General features: G+C 33.7%; 1 protein-coding gene across 1 annotated transcript; it reads left to right on the top strand.

Annotated features, from left to right (window-relative positions):
- Window positions 1-15,576: 15,576 nt before the first annotated feature.
- On the top strand, window positions 15,577-20,322 carry LOC120072273 (eukaryotic translation initiation factor 6-2-like). The gene is made up of 10 exons (XM_039024715.1): window positions 15,577-15,874; window positions 15,946-15,993; window positions 16,081-16,131; window positions 17,548-17,621; window positions 17,715-17,811; window positions 17,908-17,993; window positions 18,160-18,204; window positions 18,979-19,109; window positions 19,681-19,791; window positions 19,908-20,322. The coding sequence occupies exons 4-10, from the start codon at window positions 17,612-17,614 to the stop codon at window positions 20,163-20,165; spliced, it is 738 nt and encodes a 245-aa protein (XP_038880643.1). The 5' UTR covers window positions 15,577-15,874; window positions 15,946-15,993; window positions 16,081-16,131; window positions 17,548-17,611; the 3' UTR covers window positions 20,166-20,322.
- Window positions 20,323-20,341: the final 19 nt, after the last annotated feature.

Raw genomic sequence — 20,341 nt, 5'->3', positions numbered from 1 at the left:
ACTAAATCATACATAAACTATACATAAACTAAATAATACATAAATTAAATAATACACAAACTATATATAAACTAAATCATACACAAACTATATATAAACTAAATCATACACAAAACTATACAACATAAACTATATAACACTATACATAAACTATACATAAATTATACATACATAAACTATACATAAATTATACATACATAAACTATACATACATAAACTATATATACATAAACTATACATCCATATAAACTATACATGCATAAACTATACATAAATAAACTATACATACTTAAACTAAACATAAATTATACAAAAATGTATGAATATACCCAGCAAAATTCAGCCCAAAAACATGCAAAAACATACATATAAATACAGATCAGCCCAACTAGAGAAAGAAATATACCAAGCAAAATTCAGCTCCAAAAAATGTAGGAAAATCGAGCAACACGACCGCTACAATGGAGGATTCGATGAGGATCAAATGGAGGACTGAAAGTCGAGCAAAATCAAAATTTTGGAAGATTTCGGTGAAATATAGGCTTCGGTAAGGAAAATCAACGATGGTTTTGGTGAGGGATCGATGGTTTCGGTGAGGGAAAATGGTGGTAGGGAATAACAATAGACGTTTCGATGAGGAAGAAGAAGGGTTGGGCGAAGGTTTTAATGTGAGAGAATCGTGTACCCGGTACACGAATTAGGGTAATCGAGCACCTGGTACACGATTCCCTTAGTCAAACTTGCATGATTGCCACGCTAGATTGGGCGTTCCAGGTGGTCAGGGAATCATGTACCGATACACGATTTAGGCCTTATCGTGTATCCAGTACACGATTTAGGCGTAATCGATACCTGATATACGATTTAAACACCTATTTTTTGGAATACTTTCTCTCCAACCCTATTTTTGTCATTATTTATTAAAAACATTATTTAAAAAAAATCTGATTTCTTTATACAAACACATAGACATATTGGATTATTTTGATATCATTCTTTCAACAAATATCCACTCAACAATTGTACCACATTCGTTCTGATTGTTTCAATCCATATAGTGACCTCTGTAACTTTATTAAATATAATTCCCAAGAATTTGATCTATATGTTTCAAGTACCTTAAATCCTTCTAGGATTCTCATATAAATATCATTACCAAGAGATCCATATAAATATATTGTGACTACATCCATAAGATACATATCCAAACTTTTATACACAGTCATGTCAATTAAATATTTTAGTGTAATGGCATCCACCATTGGAGAATATGTCTCCTCATAATCAATACCAGGTCGTTGTGAAAAACCTTGTGCAACTAGTCTTGCTTTATATCTTGTGACCTCATCATTTTCTTTTTTTCTCACAAATACCCATTTTATCCCACAGGCTTGACACCTTCTGGTGTTTGAACTACTGATCCAAAAATCTGACGTTTTGAAAATGAGTTTAATTCTACCCTGATTGCTTCTTTCCACTGAAGCCAATCTTTTATATGTCGACATTCTCCAATAGATTTTGGTTCAAAATCCTCATTTTTTTAGATGTAATATCAAGAGCAACATTATACGCAAAAATTGTTGGGTTTTATGCCCAAAAAAACTCGTAAAAAGTAAATGTTATTAATTGACCGTTATCAATAAAGAGTTATAGATGTTAAATCAATAAATATTATTCTTTGTATTGTTGTCTATTTGTCTAAATAACCCTAAATCTAATAAACTAACATCCAATGCTGCCTTATGAGTGTTGAACTGTATGTGGAGACACTAGGGATCAGTATTCAAGATACAACCTAAAGGGTCTATAGTATAGGGATAAGGCTTGGTATCTTATCCTAGTAACACTATGGATACAATCCACTTTGTATTTGATACAAACGTAATGATCCAATGTGTTCCTGTAGGTGACACGCGAATGAAGGTATTCTATGCAATGAGTTTGCATAAGACTTGACCGCAAAATAGTAACCACTAGATATAACACCATTGACTAGTTAGGTTCCTATTTCAATAGGATGACCTAGGCGACTTAGTCTTAATCTTGAGTATATTATGTACTTCTGCTCACGAGGGATTATCCTTTGATTTTCATGGATGAGGGTGACCAGATCGCCGACCCAATATGTCCACCATTTTAAGGACAAGACTAAGTGGGAAGTTGGGAACATAATAATACATAATAATATAATATGGAATTCGCTCATTCCCGCCTTAAGGGTAAGTAAATGAGTGTTTCCTTAAATGGTGCCTCCGGGACTTGAACAAAAGACTCTACCCTCTCATTGGCCTGAGAAGGGTTTCTGTTTATTGGTTAGACCATAAATAAGTTGTTCATTAGAGGAGCACTGGTACTTAAGGAGTCAAAGGTAAATCAAGGGTAAAACGGTAATTTGACCCAATTAGAGTTACGAACACTTGTGAAGAATTATGCTGATATTGGTCTATATCCGTAGACACAGTTAACGAATATTGATTAATTTGGTTTGATTAATTTGGTTAATGAGTTTAATCAATTAATCTCATATCGTTGAAGTTTCTAATCTACAGGTCCACTAGGTCCCCTCGTTAGCTCACTAGAGGATATTTAAAAGGGATTATTTGAATTGTTCAAATTAATTTGAAGAAACTATATATTAATGAGATTAATTATAATTAAATTAGAGAGCAATATTTGAATAAGATTCAAATTAATTAATTAAAGTGAATTAGGTTCACAAAGAATTAATTAATAGAGAGTTTTTGCACATATACATGAGATGTATATGATAATTAAATATATACATTAAATTGGATTTAATGTTATTTAATTATTATACAAATTAAATTAAATAAATTTTATTTAATTGAGTTAATTAATTAAATAAGTGTTATTCAATTAAATGAGCTAACTAATTAAATAAATGCTATTTAATTAATTATAAAAAAGAAAAATATATTGGGAAAGGACCTAACCCTTCTTTATTTAAAGACCTCCCCATGACCCTTTGGGAATGTACTGAATATACAATTCTCATTGTAGAGAAACTCTGATAATACACAACTTCTTAGTGTTATTATACAAAATTTTCTCTAAGCCAGAAATCTTCTCTACTCTCCAAAACCTTATTCTCCTCTCCCTCTCCCAATAGTTGGATACCACCTATCCCATTATTTCCCAAAGAATAACAAGGTAACTCTTGTGGTAGTGTTTGGGATCGCTCAAGGAGTTCTTCGTGATTAAAACCGTTTGGAGATTCATTCATTGGAACCTGAGAGAGGATTGTTTGTGGCACTTGGGGAATCTACAAAGGTAAGAATCATTCTAACCTTTTCCCCAATAGCATGCTAGTTTACATGTTTGTCTATTACATCTAGTACAACGATTTTGTTTAATGTAAAAATCGTTCTAACACAACTCTTCCATTGCGACAGGATTCGATCCCAATCGCTACAATTGGTATCAAAGCCAATTCTTTGCATCCACGTTCTTCATATTTTTCGAAACAAAATTGTTTAGAGGTGGGTTTCTATCTGTATTATGAATGTTTGAATGTTGGTTTGCAAAATTGGATGCTTTCGATTTTGACCCTAGATTCTTTTTAATTTCATTAAATTGTAAGGGCCCATTGTATTTTTTGACAATTTAATTCATGCTTCGAGTCTGTAAGTATGTGCTGATTGATAGAGCAATGGTTTCTGAAGAGATCAGGATCAAATGGAGGTGTTCGGGATAAGTTTGGAGCCAAAAATGAGGAGAACAGCAACATTCTGCCGCACAACATCACGACGTTGTTATTGCAATGTTGCAACACTGCAAGGTAGACGCTGTCTCTTATACACATCTAGATGTGTATAAGAGACAGCCTCAGTGTTACAACGCTCCGAAGTTTAGACGGACTAGGTGGCATGCGCGAGACCTTCGACTGAAGCTTCATTTTTACTTAATTCTTTATAATTTTAATTTAATATTAATTAATTAAATTAATATAATAGTTATATTTATTTAATTTTGTTTTAGGGTGCCAAACTCGGTCCAACTTTTGTTGTTTAATTTAATTATGTATTGGATGTATGTTTTAAATTATTTTTTGAATTAATATTACATATTGTATGTCATATAGATTCAAAAATACCCACCTTAGGATAAATGTGTACATGCATCATAATTAAATATAAAGGGTTATATTTTATAGGTGCATGATTGAATTAGTATGCTCATGCATCATAACATAAGTGTTATGTTAGTGATATATGATTAACCTAAGCATGTCTATGCATCATACTATATATTAAAATAGTTCTAATGAATAGTGGAATGATGTATGTGAATGTTTGATGTGTTTATAGATTTAATAATTCATTAATTTATAAAGAGTTATAGTTAATGAAATTTATTAAAATCTATAATCTAGATTGCATGTGAACATATGTCCAAATTTTATTTTAAATTGTTTAAAATTGGCTTATGTTATTTGTAATGGGATTAGGAATAGGTTAATATTTTTAATTTGTTTTAATAGGATTAAAATGAATTTGAATAAAATATTAAATTTATAAAATAATTACCCATAAGGGACTTTTTTCTAAGGAAGATTTTGTCTAGGATGGGGTATTTAAGCTGACGGAACACCTCTACCTGGGAACGGAACAGCTCCACCTGGGAATCGACCTAGAAGGTGAATTGGACAAATATTTTATAAGCATGGAAATAAATGATTGATTTTATTAAAATAGTTTGATAACTGAAATCAGATTTTGTTAAATTATTCAATATAAATGTTATATTGTGCAAATTTAAAGGACTTAGAAAATTCATTAGCTGGGGTTTTAACTAAGTATAATAAAATCCTAATGAAAAATTAGAATACTTTAGTGGGAGGAAGTTGGTATGTATGATATATGAAATTTTAGCTCTCACATCTCTAAGAGTTCACACCGTGAGATCCATGTTCGACTTCATTTCGCCCTTCAGAGAGTGTTTGCATGGGTCAATAATAAGGTGACCGGGGAAAGTATTCATAGTAAATGGAAGATGAACGCGTGTCAACGTATCCTGTGGTCTCCTCAATTAGGTTTCACTGTGAGATCCTTATCATCCGCCTGTATGTCGTCCTAAAGTGACCATCCCTTTGGAGGGCCTTATCATAGGTGTCAGAACAATGCAAACTCCAGCAATAGATAAGGTTTCTTATGTTAATTTTCAACAGTTGTCTTTCCCTTCAGTAGCCTGTTAAAGCATACCTCTAGGATCCGAAAATGGGAGGGTCACACATATGGGAGGAATTAAGTCAGTTAATGAATCATTGAGTAAAACAATGGTAGCTAAGAAATATAAGAATATGAGTTATTCTAGTATTAGTGATTGGTTAAGATTGTCTTAATTCAGGGGAGGAGTAGTTGATCACCCTTCGGTGCTAAAGTATTATTGCAAAAACTAAAATCAATAGTTTAATTAGGATTCTACGATTACATATGTTTTTGCTAAATTGATTGGATAATTATGTAATGGGTTATAACAAAAATAACTAATAAAGCAATTAATTGTTATATGTTTCAGCATGTCTTGCACAATTATATCTTTGCTTAAAAATGAGAAATTAACTGGTGAAAACTATGTGACGTGGAAATCTAACCTGAATATGATTTTGGTTGTTGATGATTTGCGGTTTATCTTGATAGAGGAATGTCCTCTAGTCCCCGCTTGAAATGCATCTCAAGTTTTGAAGGATTCTTATGATCGTTGGACAACGACCAATGACAAGGCCTGAATCTACATCTTCGCAAGTCTGTCTGACGTTCTTACCAAGAAGCATGAGGTCATGATGACTGCATATCAGATCATGGAGTCCCTCCAGGAGATGTGTGGACAACTGTCCGCTCAGATTTCGTATGAGACCCTCAAGTACATTTATGATGTGTGCATGAAAGAGAGCAAATCAGTGAGATAACATGTTCTTGACCTAATGGTTCGTTTCAATGTCATCAAAATAAACGGTGCAGTCATAGACGAGTAGAGTTAAATGTCTTTTATTTTGGAATCTCTTCCAAAGAGTTTTATTCAGTTCTGTAGTAATGCACTAAAGAACAAAATACAATACAATCTGACTACCCTTCTGAACGAGTTACAAAAATTTCAGTCACTTATGAAAGATAAGAGACCAATAGAAGAAAAGACAAATGTTGTCCATTCCAAAAAGTTCTATAAGGGTTCATCCTCTGGAACTAAGTTTGTTCTTTCAACTTATGGTACTACAAAGATCTAGAAAAAGAAATGAAAGAAGGGGAAGGCTCCCGCTGCTAGCAAAGACAAGGGCAAAGCTAAGGCTAATAAGAGTAAATGCTTCCAGTGTAATGTGGATGGCCACTGGAAATACAATTGCCCCAAGTACCTTATTGAGAAGAAGAAAGAGAATGAAGGTAAATATGATTTACTAGTCTTAGAAACTTATTTAGTGGAAAATGACCATGATGCCTGAATACTTGATTCAAGAGTCACTAATCGTGTTTGTTCTTCTTTACAAGGAATTAGTTCATTCCAACAGCTCGAAGAGGGTGAAATGACGCTCAAGGTTGGAATGGGAGATGCCATTTTAGCTCGTGCAGTGGGAGCTGCTAAGTTGTCTTTTGGAAATAGATTTTTGCTTTTAGAAAACTCATACATTGTTCCTAAGATGAAGAGGAACCTTGTTTCTATTTCTTGTTTAATTGAACAATCATGTTCTGTTTTTTTTTTTTTTTTTAATTCAAGTGAAGCATTCATTTTGAAAAATGGTGTGATTATTTGTTCGGCTAAACTAGAAGACAACTTATATGTGTTAAGACCAACTAAATCAAAAGTACTTTTAAATCATGAGATGTTTAAAACTACTAAGACTCAAACTAAAGGTGAAGAATTTCTCCAAGTAATTAATAATGGTACATACCTTTGGCATTTGAGATTAAGCCACATAAATCTTGATAGAATTAGGATATTGGTAAAGAATGGACTTCTAAGCAAGTTAGAAGATGATTTATTGCCTCCATATGAATCCTGTCTCGAAGGAAAAATGACTAAAAGACTTTTTAGTGGAAAAGGCTATAGAGCCAAAGAGCCCTTAGAGCTCATACTTTCGAATCTTTGCGATCCAATGAATGTAAAAACTAGAGAAAAGTACGAATACTTCATCTCTTCTATAGATGATTATTTTAGGTATGGTTAATTATGTTGGGTTTTATGTCCAAAAACCCGTGGTTTGTAAACAATAAACTTATTCTGTTATCAATAAAGATGTTATTGAGGTTTTATTCAATAAAGTTGTTATTGAATGTATGAATTGCTCATTTTGTTTTAGAAAGAACCTAAATCCAATAAACAAAGATCCATAGCTATTATATGAATACTTGAACTTTATGTGCTGACATAAAGATAGATCAAGTTCGAGTAAATAGTCAAAAGGGTCTATAGTATATGAATAAGGTTGGATGCCTTACTTTGGTAACACTATTGGATGTGGCCTACTTTGTAGTTGTTACAATTTGTTGTAAAGTGCTACAAATGAAGTGATCATGATTCATTCATGTAGTGACATGAGAAACAGGAGTGTCCTATAAAATGAATATAAGATCGGACCAAGAAATAAGTCACTCTTACTTTATAAAGCCGTTTACTGTTTAAGACTGACTATTTCAAAGCGATGACCTAGGTAATTTGATCTTAATCCTAAACTAACTATGAACTCCTATTTATTCAGGATTATCCTTAAATTTGCATGGGTGAGGGTTGGCTCAACATCACTGGCTCAATAAACCTCCCATTCAAGGATAAGACCGGGTAGATAGTTGGGGACATAGGGTGCAAGACGGAATTCACTCCTACCCAATTTTAAGGATAGTAGAGAGGTTGTTCCCTTAAGTGCTGACTCCAGGTTTTGAACAAGGGGCCCCACCCTCTCATTAGCCCGAGAGAGACTCGGTTTAGTGATTGGATCACAAAACAATTGTTCATTAGAGAATCAATGGGACTTAAAGAGTAAGATGTAATCTTAGGAGTAAAACAGCATCTGATCCAGTCGTTATTACAAACAACCTGTGAAGGGTTAACTTACTAATCATGGTTATATGGAGTGGACACAATATATCTACAATGAGGGGAGTACAACTACTGGACTTGAGTGGAGTGACCCGATAGTTAACGAATAATGGTTAATTATGTTAAAGAATTTAGTCAGTTAATCTGGATCATTGGAGCCCATAATTTGTAAGTTCATAAGGTCTCCCTACTAGCTCATATCGGATTAAACCTTAGAACAGTGTGACGAACAAATTTGAAGTGTTCAAATTCGATTTTTGGAGCAAAGCGTTAAATATATATGATATATTTAACATAATATTTAATTGTGAATTAAACACAGAGAGAGAGAAAATAAGAGATATTTATATAAGATTTAAATATCAAGATTATGAATAGGGATTTATATTAATTGGGATTAGTGTTGGATTTAATATTAAAATAAATTTATTAAATTATTTAATTTTAATTTAATTTTAAAATTAATTATTAGAATTAATTTTGAAATTAAATGGAATTGGTGAATTAAAAGTCAAAATTGTTGACTAGGTAAAAAATGCAATGAAAGTCAAAATGTTGACTTTGGACTTTGAAAGTCAAAAGTCAATTTGTTGATTTTTGACTTTGATAGTCAAACTTTGACCTTTGACCAAGTTAGTGGAAAGATCCAACATTTTTTAGTGGGAAATTTCAACATTTGTATTGCTAAGTGTTGTTTTCAATTGAAGATACTTGCCCCATTAATCCCATTTAAATTAGTGGATTTTTTAGTGTCAAATTCTCATCAAACTCAAATTTGCATGTTTTGCATGAAATGACTTTTAAAAAGAAGAGTTTTATGAATTTTAGAATGCTTGGCCAAAGTGGATTTTTATGAGATTATTTGATAATCTCAAAATTATTTTATCTCAAATCCTTAACTTTTTCTTCTCCAAATTAGTCATTCACCAGATCCCACCATCCCGTTCTAAGACTGGAAAATAGTCGGAAAGACTCTCGTGGTGGTCTATGAACTGTTCGTGAGGAGATTGGAGGTGATTTGGAGAAGATTCGAGTCTACAAAGGTTGTATATCTTCTTACCCTTTATTCTTAATTCACTTGCATGCTTATTCTTTGAAATTTACCTAATTAGAGTCGTTTAGATCCGTTTTTTCTTCCGCTATGTATGTGTTCGTTCCATCAACTTATATCTAATAGAACATAAGTTTGAAGCTTTTCAAAATTTCAAAGAGTACAAGGCTGAAATTGAAAACATGTTATGTAAAACAATTAAAACTCTTCGATCTGATCGGGGTGGAAAGTATATAGATTTAGAATTCCAGGACTATTTGATAGACATGGAGTTCAATCCCAACTCTCAGCACCTGGTACACCTCAGCAAAACGATGATCAGAAAGGAGAAATATAACCTTATTAGATATGGTTCGTTCTATGATGAACTATGCTCATTTGCCTTACTCGTTTTGGGGGCATGTAGTAGAGACTGCAGTTCACATCTTAAACAATGTTCCCTCGAAGAGTGTTTCTGAAACACCTTCTAAGTTATGAAAGGGATGTAAACTGAGAGTATGTTACTTCAGAATCTGAGGTTGTCCTAAACATGTGTTAGTGACAAATCCTAAGAAGTTGGAACCTCGTTCAAGATTGTGCCAATTTGTTGGTTACCCTGAGAAAACGATAGGTGGTCTATTCTATGACCCTCAAGAAAATAAAGTGTTTTTATCGACAAACGCTACATTTTTAGAAGAAGACCACCTGAGAGATCATAAACTACATAGCAAAGTAGTATTAAATGAAGCTATTGAAGAATCAACAAAGGTTGTTGATGAAGTTGGTCCTTCATCAAGAGTTAATGAAGGAGTCATCGCTTCAGGTCAATCTCGTCCTTCTCAATCATTGAGAGAGCCTCGACATAGTAGGAGGATTATGATACAACTTGATCGTTACTTGAATTTAACAGAAACTCAGGTTGCCATAGACCTTGAAATGGAGTCCATGTACTTCAATTCAGTATGGGAGCTTGTAGATTTACTTGAAGGGGTCAAATCCATAAGGTGTAAATGAATGTACAAAAGAAAGAGAGATGTAATTGGAAAGGTACAAACCTTCAAAACAAAACTTGTAGCAAAGGGTTATACCTAAAGGGAAGGGGTTGACTATGAGGAAACTTTTTCCCCTGTTCCTATGCTTTAGTCTATAGGAACTCTCTTGTCCATAACCACATATTATAACTATGAGATATGACAAATGGATGTCAAGACTGCTTTTCTGAAAGACAATCTCGAAGAGAATATCTTTATGTCTTAGCCCATTGGGTTCATAAACCAAGGTCAGGAGTAAAATATTTGCAAGTTGAATCGATCCATTTATGGGTTGAAATAGACATCCAAATCTTGGAACATTAGATTTGATACAACGATCAAATATTTTGATTTTGATCAAAATGTTGATAAGCTTTGTATCTACAAGAAAATCATTAAGGACAAACTAGCTTTTTAGTGGTCGATATCCTACTCATTGGGAATGATGTAGGATACCTTACTGACATTAAGAAATGGCTGACAACCCATTCCAAATGAAATATTTGGGAGAGACGCATTATGTACGTGGGATCTAAATCATCAGGGATCGCAAGAATAGAACGCTAGTTCTGTCTCAAGCAAATTATATCGAAAAAATGTTGACTCAATATTAGAAGCATAACTCTAAGAAGGGTTTATTACCTTTCAGGCACAAGGTTCACTTGTCTAAGGAACAGTGTCCTAAGACACCTTAAGAAGTTGAAGATATGAGATGTATTCTTTATGCCTCAACTGTGGGCAGCTTAATATATGTTATGCTTTGCACTAGGCCAGATATTTGTTATGTAGTGGGAACTGTTAATAGGTACTAGTCCAATCCAGGGTTAGACCATTGGAAAACGATTAAGAACATCTTCATGTATCTTAGAAGAATGAAGGACTACAAGTTGGTGTATGGATCTAAGGATTTGATTCTTACAGGATACACTGACTCTGATTTCTAAACTGATAAGGATTCTAGAAAATCCATGTCAGGATCAGTGTTTACTCTAAACGGTGGAGCTGTAGTATGGTGTAGTATCAAGCAAGGATGCATTGCTGATTCCACTATGGAAGCTGAGTATGTAGCTACTTGTAAGGAATCAGTTTTGCTAAGGAAGTTCTTGAGTGATTTAGAAGTGGTTCCAAATATGAACTTGCCCATCAGCTTATACTGTTGTAATAGTGGGGCAATAGCAAACTCTAAAGAACCTCGCAATCATAAATAAGGAAAGCATATTGAGTGGAAATATCACCTGATAAAGGAGATTGTGTAAAGAGAAGATGTGTTTGTCACAAAGATTGCCTTAGAGCACAACATTATTGATCCATTTACGAAAGCTCTCTGGGCTAAAATATTTAAGGGTCATCTAGAGAATCTAGGTCTATGAGACATGTACATTGTATGACCTAAGGCAAGTGGGAGATGTGTAATGGGTATATGGATGCCCTAGTTTATTGCCTTTTGAATTATGTACGACCCACTGACTAGAGTTTTTGTTCAAATGAGAGTTTGTTGGGTTTGTATTGTTGTCTATTTTGTCTAAAATAACTCTAAATCCAATAATCTAACATCCAAGGCTGCCTTATGAGTCTTGAATTGTATGTGGAGACACACAAGTTCAATATTCAAGATATAACCTAAAGGGTCTATAGTATGAGAATAAGGTTGGGTACTTTATCCTGGTAACACTATGGTTACAACCCACTTTATATTGGATAGAAACGTAATGATCCAATGCGTTCGTGTAGGGGACATGAGAGTAGAGGTATCCTATGCAATGAGCTTGCATAAGATTGGACCGTGAAATAGTAATCACTAGACGTAACACCGTTGACTAGTTAGGTTCCTATTTCAATTGGATGACCTAGGCGACTTAGTCTTAATCTTGAGTATATTATGAACTTCTGTTCACGAGGGATTATCCTTTGATTTGCATGGATGAGGGTGGCCAGATTGCCGACCTAATATATCTACCATTTTAGGGACAAGACTGAGTGGGAAGCCGAGAACATAATAATACAATATGGAATTCACTCATTCCCGCCTTAAGGGTAAGTAAATGAGTGTTTCCTTAAATTGTGCATCCGGGACTTGAACAAAGGACTCTACCCTCTCATTGGCCCGAGAGGGGTTTTTGTTTATTGGTTGGACCATAAACAAGTTGTTCATTAGAGAAACACCGATACTTAAAGAGTTAGAGGTAACTTATGGGTAAAACGGTAATTTGTCCCAATTGGAGTTACGAACACTTGTGAAGGTTTAACTTGTTGGCATTGGTCTATAACCGTGGACACAGAAATATATCTATAGTGAGAAGAGTGCAGTTGTGGGTCTTTAGTGGAGTGTTCCCACAATTAACGAATATTGATTAACTTGGTTAATGAGTTTAATCAATTAATCTCATATCGTTGAAGCTTTTAATCTATAGATCCACTAGGTCCCCTTATTAGCTCACTAGAGGATACTTAAAATGGATAATTTGAATTGTTCAAATTAATTTGAGGAAACTATATATTAATGAGATTAATATATAATTAATTATGGATATGATCTATAATTAAATTGGAGAGCAATATTTGAATAAGATTCAAATTAATTAATTTAAGTGAATTAGATTCACAAAAAATTGATTAATAAAGAATTTTTGCACATATACATGGGATGTATATGATAAATAAATATATGCATTAAATTGGGTTTAATGTTATTTAATTATTTTACAAATTAAAATTAAATAAGTGTTATTTAATTGGGTCAATTAATTATAGAAAAGGAAAATATATTGGGAAAAAGGCTTGATTCTTCTCTATACAAAGACATCCTCATGGTCCTTTGGGAAGACACTGAATACACAATTCTCATTGTAGAGAAACCTTGACAATACACAACTCCTTAGTATTATTGTGCATAATTTTCTCTAAGCCATAAATTCTCTCTACTCTCTAAAATCTTTTTCTCCTACCCCTAACCCAATAGTTAGATATCACCTATCCCTCTATTGGAATCCCAGATAATAACGAGATAACTCTCGTGGTAGTGTTCGTGATCGCTCAAGGTGTTGTCCGTGATCAAGACCATTTGGAGATCCGTTCTTTGGAACCTTGGAGAGGATTGTTCGTGGCACTTGGGGAATCTACAAAGGTAAGAATCATTATAACCCTTTTTCCAATAGCATGTTACTTTACATGTTTATCTATTACGTCTAGTACAAGGATTTTGTTTAATTTAAAAAACAATTTACGGGATACAAGATGTTCTAACACAGTGCTTCCGCTGTGATGAGATTCGATCCCGGTCCCTATAGAAATGTTGTCAATAACTACATGAGTTCGATTTCATCTTTTTCCTGTCATTACATAGTTTATTGAAATCTTATTATTATCATTATGTATTCCACCTTCCTCATTAGTCAAGTCATAAATTTCTTAATGAGTATTTACATCCTCAACCAAGTCTTCTTGACTATTAATTATTTTTCTTTTTCGATGATTTTTATCTTTGGAACCTATTGGTTTACCACGTTTATGGTGTGTTCCAAATTTATTAGTGACAATTTGCTGTGTTGAGATATCAATTTTCGATGGGACATTTGCCGCTAGTATATGTGACTTAGTTACTTTTTTTGCATCTGCATCTGGTAATTGGTTTGTTATATTTTGTAAATGAATTATTTTCTGAACTTCATGTTCACATTGATCTGTACGGGGATCTAAATGAAACGATAATGATGCATTCTATGTAATTTTTTTTCCAACATCTTAATTCCTCCCCCCGTTGTTGGAAAATTCGTCTCATTAAAATGACAATTAGCAAATCGTGCAGTAAATACATCACCTTTCAGGGGTTCATGATATTTAATGATTGATGGAGAATCATATCCAATATATATTCCAAACCTTCTTTGAGGACTCATCTTCGTACGTTATGGTGGAGCAATTGAAACATATACTACACATCTAAAAATTCTTAGATGAGAAATATCTAGCTCATAGTCATAAGCTAATTGTAATGGCGAGTACTTATGATAAGCTACTAGCTTAATGCGTACAAGTGATGCTGCATGCAAAATAGCATGCCCTCATACAGATGTAGGAAGCTTATATCTCATAAGCAATGTTTTTGCAATTAATTGCAAATGTTTTATAAATAATTCTACTAAACCATTTTGTGTATGAACATGAGCTACATAATGTTCAACACTTATCCCAATTGACATACAATAATTATCAAAAGTTTGGGATGCAAATTCACCAGTATTATCGAGACGAATAGTCTTACTTGTATAATTAGGAACTTGTACTCTTAACTTAATTATTTGAGCAAGTAATCTTGCAAATGCAAGATTTTGACTTGATAATAAGCATACGTGTAACCATCTGTTGGATGCATCTATTAATACCATAAAATATCTAAATAATCCACTTGGTGGGTAATAGGTTCATATATATCACTATGAATTCATTATAAAAATATAGGTGATTCAGTCCCCACTTTGACCGGTGATGGTCTAATTATTAATTTGCCTTGAGAGCAAGCATTACATGATAATTCCTTAGATTGAAGAATCTTCTAGCTCTTCAATGAGTGTCCATTTGAATTCTCAATAATTATCCTCATTATTATAGATCCTGGACGACCAATCGATCATGCCAAATTATAAATATGTCTGGGTTTATGAACTTTAGGTTCATTGTTGCATATGTTTCAATTACTTGTATATGAGTATAATATAGTCCAGAAGATAAAGTAGACAATTTTTCCAATATACGTTTTTCATTTGAGACAATAGAGATAATATAAAGATACTCCACATTATTCTTACTATCAGTCTTAATATGGTAACTATTGCAACGTATATCTTTAAAAATCAAAAGATTTCTTTTTGATTGACTAAAGAACAATGCATCATTAATTGTAAATTCTGTCCCTCTAAGCAAAATAATATTTATTTTTCCAAAACCTTCAATCAAGTTTGCAGAACCCGATATTGTATTTACTTTTGCTTACAACATTGTTAATTTGGAAAAATATTTTTTATTTGTAAGTATTGTGTGTGTAGTTACATTGTTTGCTAGACATAGATCTTCTTTGTTCATTTTTTAGTCACCCAACATATGAAAATGATCCATGTTTCTTTAGGACCTACCTTCAGCGAGGGAAGGGACATGAGCTCGTGTTAATGACGTGTTATGAAATTGATGAGCACAACGAGAATACGAATATGAAGAAAATATAATATAATAATAAATAAAATATAAAACAAAACAAAATAACTAAAATGATGAAAATTGGATAATATGAAAAATTGAGTGAACATATTTCTCACCAATGTATGTTATTTTAAGATTCATCAAATGGGTAAAGTGGCAATTAGAATGTGATACACTGGTTGAATGACACATTAACAATATCCGTAGAAATGGAAAAATGACCAAGGACATTAGACACTAAATATGAACATTTATAATATTTTATAATAGGAAAAAGATTTCGTGAAAAAAGAGAGAGAGATTTTAAAAAACCTAGCCGCCATCTTATCGCCTCTTTTTCTCTCCTCCCCTCTTTCTCGTTCGTCATCAGCCGGCAACTCCCTCTCTTTGCCGTGGAAAAGGCCAGTCGCAGCCCATCCCCCTGTTCGTTTCAGTCCAGCTAGCCGCCGATTAAGCCGATTCCCGTCTTTAGTTTTCTTTCTCCATCATCAACCACGAGACCCACGACGACCCATAAGCTCCAACCATCAACAAGAACGTTCCAGCACCGTTTTTCTCCCTTTTTGACGAGGTTCGGTAAAGACCACTCTCATTCAATATCATATTTGACTTACCCACTTCTTATAGACTCTAAATATGTAGGATTAAGCGTTTTCGGACACGTTCCAGCAGGGATTTGAGTTCGTTTGGGTAAGTTTCAGTGGTTAAATGTGCTATTCCAAACCCATTTAAGTGTTGTGGCTTAGCCTCTAACCTTTACAACATGTCTCTTTGTAGCTTCGAGTTGATATCAGCAAAGTTCTAAGCCTGTTTGGTGCCTTTCGAAAGGTAACACCTCACTTTAGACCTTTTTGAATTCGTTTAAGGTGGTGTAAACTAGTTCATAATTCTTGGAACTCTCTTTGTAATTTGGAACTAATTCAGAGGGTTGGAATTAAGGCTTAAGGTTGTCTGGGGTTGGTACATTCATTCTGAATACTATTTGAGACTCCGATTAAGGTTTCAAACTGAGATATAATGTTGGATTGGAATCATGTTTTAATTTTTAAGCAGTCTTTGGAATAGTTTGGAGCACGCTAGAACAATATGCAAGTAGATTTCTACTAGTTGGGCTGGTTTGTTGTCTGTTGTCCTGTTATGTAGTTTACATATGATTGTAGATTTCTACTAGTTGGGTTGGTTTGTTGTCTGTTGTCCTGTTATGTAGTTTACATATAATAGTAGATTTCTACTAGTTGGGTTGGTTTGTTGTTTATTGTCTTATTATGTGGTTTATATATGCTACATATAAATATATTTATGACTCACGTGAACTGATTCTGGAATGGTAGTTTTGTAATGGCTGACACGTCTGACTGCTCCATGGGATTTTGTGTGACGTTTTGTTATATGGTTGGGCAAGCTTGGATGCTCGATGTGATGATTATGTTTTGTATAACATGCCAAGTTGTTGCGATTAGTTTTGTATGATAACTATTTTGCCTGTTGAGCATAAAATAATGTGTTGGACTACATTGCATAACATAATGTGTCAATTTATGTACTAGCATGTTGTAACTATCATCGACTTTCCATGTATCCTGAGTATATTAAATTGTATGACTGTTGTGATTAGCATGATGTTTTCTTTTATATGTTGTTTGTCGACTTTTCAGTTAAGCTACTTACCAATATGTATTGTTACTTTGGTATTGTGTACTGACCCCACCAAATTTAACAGGACTTAGCTTATTTTATTGTCTTGAGCATTAGTTTGAGATTGACTTTAGCACGAGTTGTTTGGTTATGCTACATGTTGGAATTTGGGAAAGTTTGTTGAATTTGGTTAGAAAAGAGTTTTAAAAATTAGTTTTCTTGATTGCTAATCAGGTAATTTGTAAACGTGTAGTTTTTACTGTTACGTAGTTATACTATCTATTTTTTCTGAAGTGTCATAGTTAGAGAGTTAGTTAAAGGGTAAGTTTTGGTACAGTTATTTAGTTTAGTGTAAATTTTGGGGGCGTTACATGATGCAACTCTGCAACCGAAAAAATGGAGAAAGGGGGAATGTGGAGGAAGGAAGAGGAAGAGGGAAAAAGAAGATTAAGGGTAATTTTGTAATTTTGACTGATGATGTAAGCAAGAGGGCTAAATCTTAAGTTTCAAAAAGTGGGACAAAAATCATTTTGGTTTGGGATTGGGATGCTTATACAGTTATCTCATTCTCACATTACTTGTCACATCTAACTTCCTTTTACTTTACAGGGGTTGCAAGGGACTTTGAGTTTATCGTCAAGGGAGGTAATTATTGATTGTTCGTGTGCTACACATGGCGACCAGTAAGTTTCACCAAGTCTTTCCTTCCATTTTCGCGTATGTATTCTTTGGGTTTGTGCCAACTACAATATTTTTCACATGCTTTGATTTGTTAGGGCTTATGTTCGAGAACTCATGTGAAATTGGGGTTTTCTCCAAGCTCACTAATGCTTACTGCTTGGTTGCAATTGGTGGCTCTGAGAATTTCTACAGGTTCTTTCTTTTCCCTTCCTGTTTCCTGACTGGCTGACTGTCTTTCTGTATCTTTTGAATTGAAACCAATTTCTCACGAATATTTTTCATGTTTAGTGCCTTCGAAACTGAATTAGGTGGTGTCATTCCGGTTGTTAAAGCATCTATTGATGGCACTCGCATTATTGGTCGTCTATGTGCTGGTTTGTCAAACTCACTGTGTTTATCTTCTTTTTATTTATTATTTATTATTATTATTATTATTATTTTATTTTGTGTTTCATCATTTTCTGCATCTTTTGAAAGAAGGGTATCCATTAATGATGTGAAGGCCAATCTACTCATCTTCATATTTCCATAACATTGTAGGAAACAAAAATGGGCTTCTTGTACCACACACCACTACTGACCAAGGTAAGCTTCTTTTCTATTTTGTCATATTACATCTCTTTGAATATTTTTGTATCTTTCTTTGAATATGCCTTCCTGTTAAAGTTTTAACTATATGGCCATTTGCTATTTTTGTACTAATGTTGTCCGACTCTGGTCGCTTAGATAATAAAATTTTAAATGGTTATGTTACCGCCTTGATCAACTAGAGTCTTGGATTATTGTCATGTATGATTGCATTGTGAGTTTGAATAATTGAATTCTGAATGTCTATTTGGAAGGTTTTATTTTGTGGTGTTGGTGAAGCCTAAACATTTCTTAGCCAATCCTAGCTGTTACTACTAAATGGAAAAGCGTTGTCATCTTTCAACATTTCAGATTAACATATTGGTTGTTGTTTTTTCCACTGCCTCCTCTTATTTCATTTGTAATATTTTTCTTCCAAGTATCTAATCTCGGGATCAATTGGTGAAATTGTTTTTTGTAAACCATTAGATAGGATACTCCCCTATTGTAATTTCTATCTCATCAACAAAATGTTACTATTTTCTTAAAAAAAAAGCATAGAAGTATTAATATTTTTGTGGGCACGAAGGATGAGAAATGTGCATGTAACTTTCAAGGAAAAAGGATGAGGAATAAATTACCCACATGTTTATGTAGCAATTGCATAACTGTGCAATAATGAATTCACATAAGCAACGTCACATAAAACTATTTTGGATGTTCTTTAATTTATTCATTGATTTGTGTGGTCAAATTACTTCAATGACGTTATGTTTCCATTGCGTTTTGAAGAACTTCAGCACTTGCGGAACAGTCTACCTGACCAAGTTGTTGTTCAACGTATACAAGAGAGATTGTCTGCTTTGGGGAATACGATTGCTTGTAATGATCATGTTGCTCTCACACATACTGATCTTGATCGGGTATTTTTTTTTAACTTCCCACTTCACATATTCTCTAATGTCACTTTCTGCATCACCATCAGATTGTTTAGCTTGCAATCTCTTAAACCATTTTCTCCCATTGCAATCTAGACATTTCTACATCTCCAATATTCTAGTTCCTTTAAAATGTTCATCAAAGAGCTTGTACCTGCCTTGGAGGCAATAGCTTTTTTTGAGCTGCGGGTAATTTTTTAACTTGGGCTATGTTTACTGCTCCATAATCAAAATTACAGTAATACTAATGGATTTTTTTTACTATTATTCATAATTCACAAAATACTATTAACTAGTTTTCTGGAAACATATTTAAATGAGCCCACTTTTCATATTACGATTGATTGATTACGTAGCCTTAGTGTTAATGTTGAGCACACGTATCCAAATAAAGGCAGGACATTGTATAGAAATTAGAATAATTCTTTGTTTGTAGAGTGTCTTCTTTAGAAAAGGTATTATTTTGCAAATTATACATCTGGAACTTAAGACTGCTTTAGTTCTAGCATCCATTCCTCTTTTTCCTACTAAACAATTGAGTTTTCTCATTAATCAGGAAACTGAAGAGCTCATTGCTGATGTTCTTGGAGTAGAGGTTTTTAGGCAGACAGTAGCAGGCAACGTTCTCGTGGGAAGCTATTGTAGTTTCACGAATAGGGGTGGCTTGGTAATATTCACCTTTTCTGCTACTTAACCAAGTGTAGTCTGTATATTGAACTTCATTCCTTCAACTTCATGTAAAAAAAAATTCCTGAAAGTTGGAATTGTGCATATGTTCTGCAGGTTCATCCACATACATCTGTTGAAGATTTGGATGAGCTATCAACTCTTCTTCAGGTCCCTTTGGTTGCCGGAACCGTGAATCGTGGAAGTGAAGTGATTGCTGCTGGATTGACAGCAAATGATTGGATTGCATTTTGTGGTTCAGACACCACTGCCACCGAGTTATCGGTCATCGAGAGCGTTTTCAAACTGAGGGAGGCTCAACCAAGTTCCATCGTTGAAGAAATGAGGAAGTCGCTAATAGACAGTTATGTATGAGGAATATCTTCTTCTCTATACCTGAGATATTGCAAGCAATTAATTGTTATTACCCTTCTCTTTTTTCTTCTGTTACATTTAACAACTTTGTGAGTACGAAATTCGACTTATTGTGTTTTGGTTGAAATTGGAATCCATTTTTGCTTATAGATGAAAATCATATTTATGGAAAGAGT

This window comes from Benincasa hispida, chromosome 2 (genome assembly GCF_009727055.1).
Source record: "Benincasa hispida cultivar B227 chromosome 2, ASM972705v1, whole genome shotgun sequence".
In the NCBI taxonomy this organism is placed as follows: Eukaryota; Viridiplantae; Streptophyta; class Magnoliopsida; order Cucurbitales; family Cucurbitaceae; genus Benincasa; species Benincasa hispida.
The sequence above is the reverse complement of the archived record's forward strand: the minus strand, read 5'-3'. Positions and strand labels throughout refer to the sequence as shown.

Excerpts from the sequence above, each read along its gene's own strand:
- LOC120072273 (XM_039024715.1), top strand. Across the intron at positions 17,994-18,159 it reads TATTGGTCGTCTATGTGCTG|GAAACAAAAATGGGCTTCTT; the intron begins GTTTGTCAAACT and ends ATAACATTGTAG. Across the intron at positions 19,110-19,680 it reads CACATACTGATCTTGATCGG|GAAACTGAAGAGCTCATTGC; the intron begins GTATTTTTTTTT and ends CTCATTAATCAG.